Source organism: Aplysia californica, unplaced genomic scaffold (genome assembly GCF_000002075.1).
Source record: "Aplysia californica isolate F4 #8 unplaced genomic scaffold, AplCal3.0 scaffold00030, whole genome shotgun sequence".
Taxonomy (NCBI): Eukaryota; Metazoa; Mollusca; class Gastropoda; order Aplysiida; family Aplysiidae; genus Aplysia; species Aplysia californica.
In genome coordinates this window covers 314,671-316,158 of record NW_004797300.1, presented here as the reverse complement: position 1 = coordinate 316,158, position 1,488 = coordinate 314,671, and the positions used below count along the sequence as shown (strand labels likewise).

General features: G+C 33.4%; 1 protein-coding gene across 1 annotated transcript in view; it reads left to right on the top strand.

Moving 5' to 3' along the window:
* Positions 1-543, top strand: part of LOC101862997 (guanylate cyclase soluble subunit beta-1) — a gene marked incomplete in the record, with an annotated part of 19,181 nt that extends 18,638 nt beyond the window's left edge. The window contains 1 exon segment of the mRNA XM_013091187.2: positions 144-543. Coding sequence (XP_012946641.1) covers positions 144-297 — 154 coding nt within the window.
* Between the last annotated feature and the right edge of the window lie 945 nt (positions 544-1,488).

Genomic DNA, 1,488 nt, shown 5'->3' with positions numbered 1-1,488 from the left:
ATGATGATGATGATGACGATGATGAGGATGTTGATTATTATTTTTTAAATGATTATTATTATCATAATTATTTTTATTAGTGGTAGCATTATCAAATATTGTTATTTTTGCTACTCCTATCCTGTCTTCCCCTTGTTCTGCAGGTTCCTACAGCAGCCCCTGAACAGCGACAAAAGTTTCAAGTTCCAGTACAGAGGAGAGGTGGTGATGAAGGGCAAGGCCACTCCCATGAAGTGTTACTTCCTCACAAGGAAAGTGGCCAGTCCTGAGAAGAAGTCCCGGACCTGCGATATCTAATGAATTCTTGAACTTGTGAAAATGATGTAATAGGACGTATAGTTTAGATGCACTTTACTCTCAATAATAAATGAATAAAGATAAAATACATTTTTTAAAATATCCCAGAAGGGCAATTTGGATTACAAGGGGAAACATACACGTACATGATAGACCTACATAAATACTTTATTATAAATAATGCATAAAATCACATACACATATATACATGAAAAAATAAATAAACAATATTACACCAATACGGAAGGATTTCACAATCATGCCATTGCTTGTCGCAACTGTGCAGCGCCCTGTTTTTTTGTTTGTTTTTTTAGCTAGGGTTGTCCTGTCTTGCTCAAGGACTCACTCCAGTGACTACCCATCTGATCCCCGTGATAGGGTAGTACGTAAAGGAGTCCAGGTGTCCCGGACCTGCAATATCTAATGAATTCTTGGACTTTTTGTGCTATAATTTTAAAAATAATTATAATAACATAGTATGACATTTATATAGCGCTCAACCTCGATTAAAGTACTCAGGTTTTGAGTGCTTTACAAGACAACAGTAACATTCTGTACATTGTGTTCTGACCAAAAGAAAATCTCTATCTAAATATCTATTTAATATAAAGCAATTTTTAAAAATGTGTAATATTTTGTAGATAAACGTTATTCTCAATGGGGTATTAAGTAAAGACGCTCAGAAGAAAGGGATCCTTGACTCAAGGTAAGATATTCTAAAAAAGTTTAGACTTTGAGTTGTCGGGACATGGAAGTTAAGATAGGTTACGCGATAAAATACAGATTTAGCGATGTCTAAACAAGAATGAGCTTCCCACGTCCAAACAAACCCTGATCTTGTCCTTTTTGAGGTCTATAACTTATGATATACCAGAGGTCTAGAAAGTGTAACTTTGTAAAAGAAGAGAAAAGTGCGGAAGGCAGGATTACTTTAAACATTATGTAGAAAGTGCAATGTGTATTGGATTATAAGGCCAACCCTTGTGATATCTCCTGAGATCCAGAACATTTGACGCCCTAACTAGACTTGTGATATGTATAATAGATGGTGCGTCCAATAACGAGGGAGCTTACCATATTTATATTTTTATCATCATTATCATCATTATTATTATTATTATTATTATTATTATTATTATTATTATTATTATTATTATTATTGATATTATCATTATCATTATTATTGTTTAT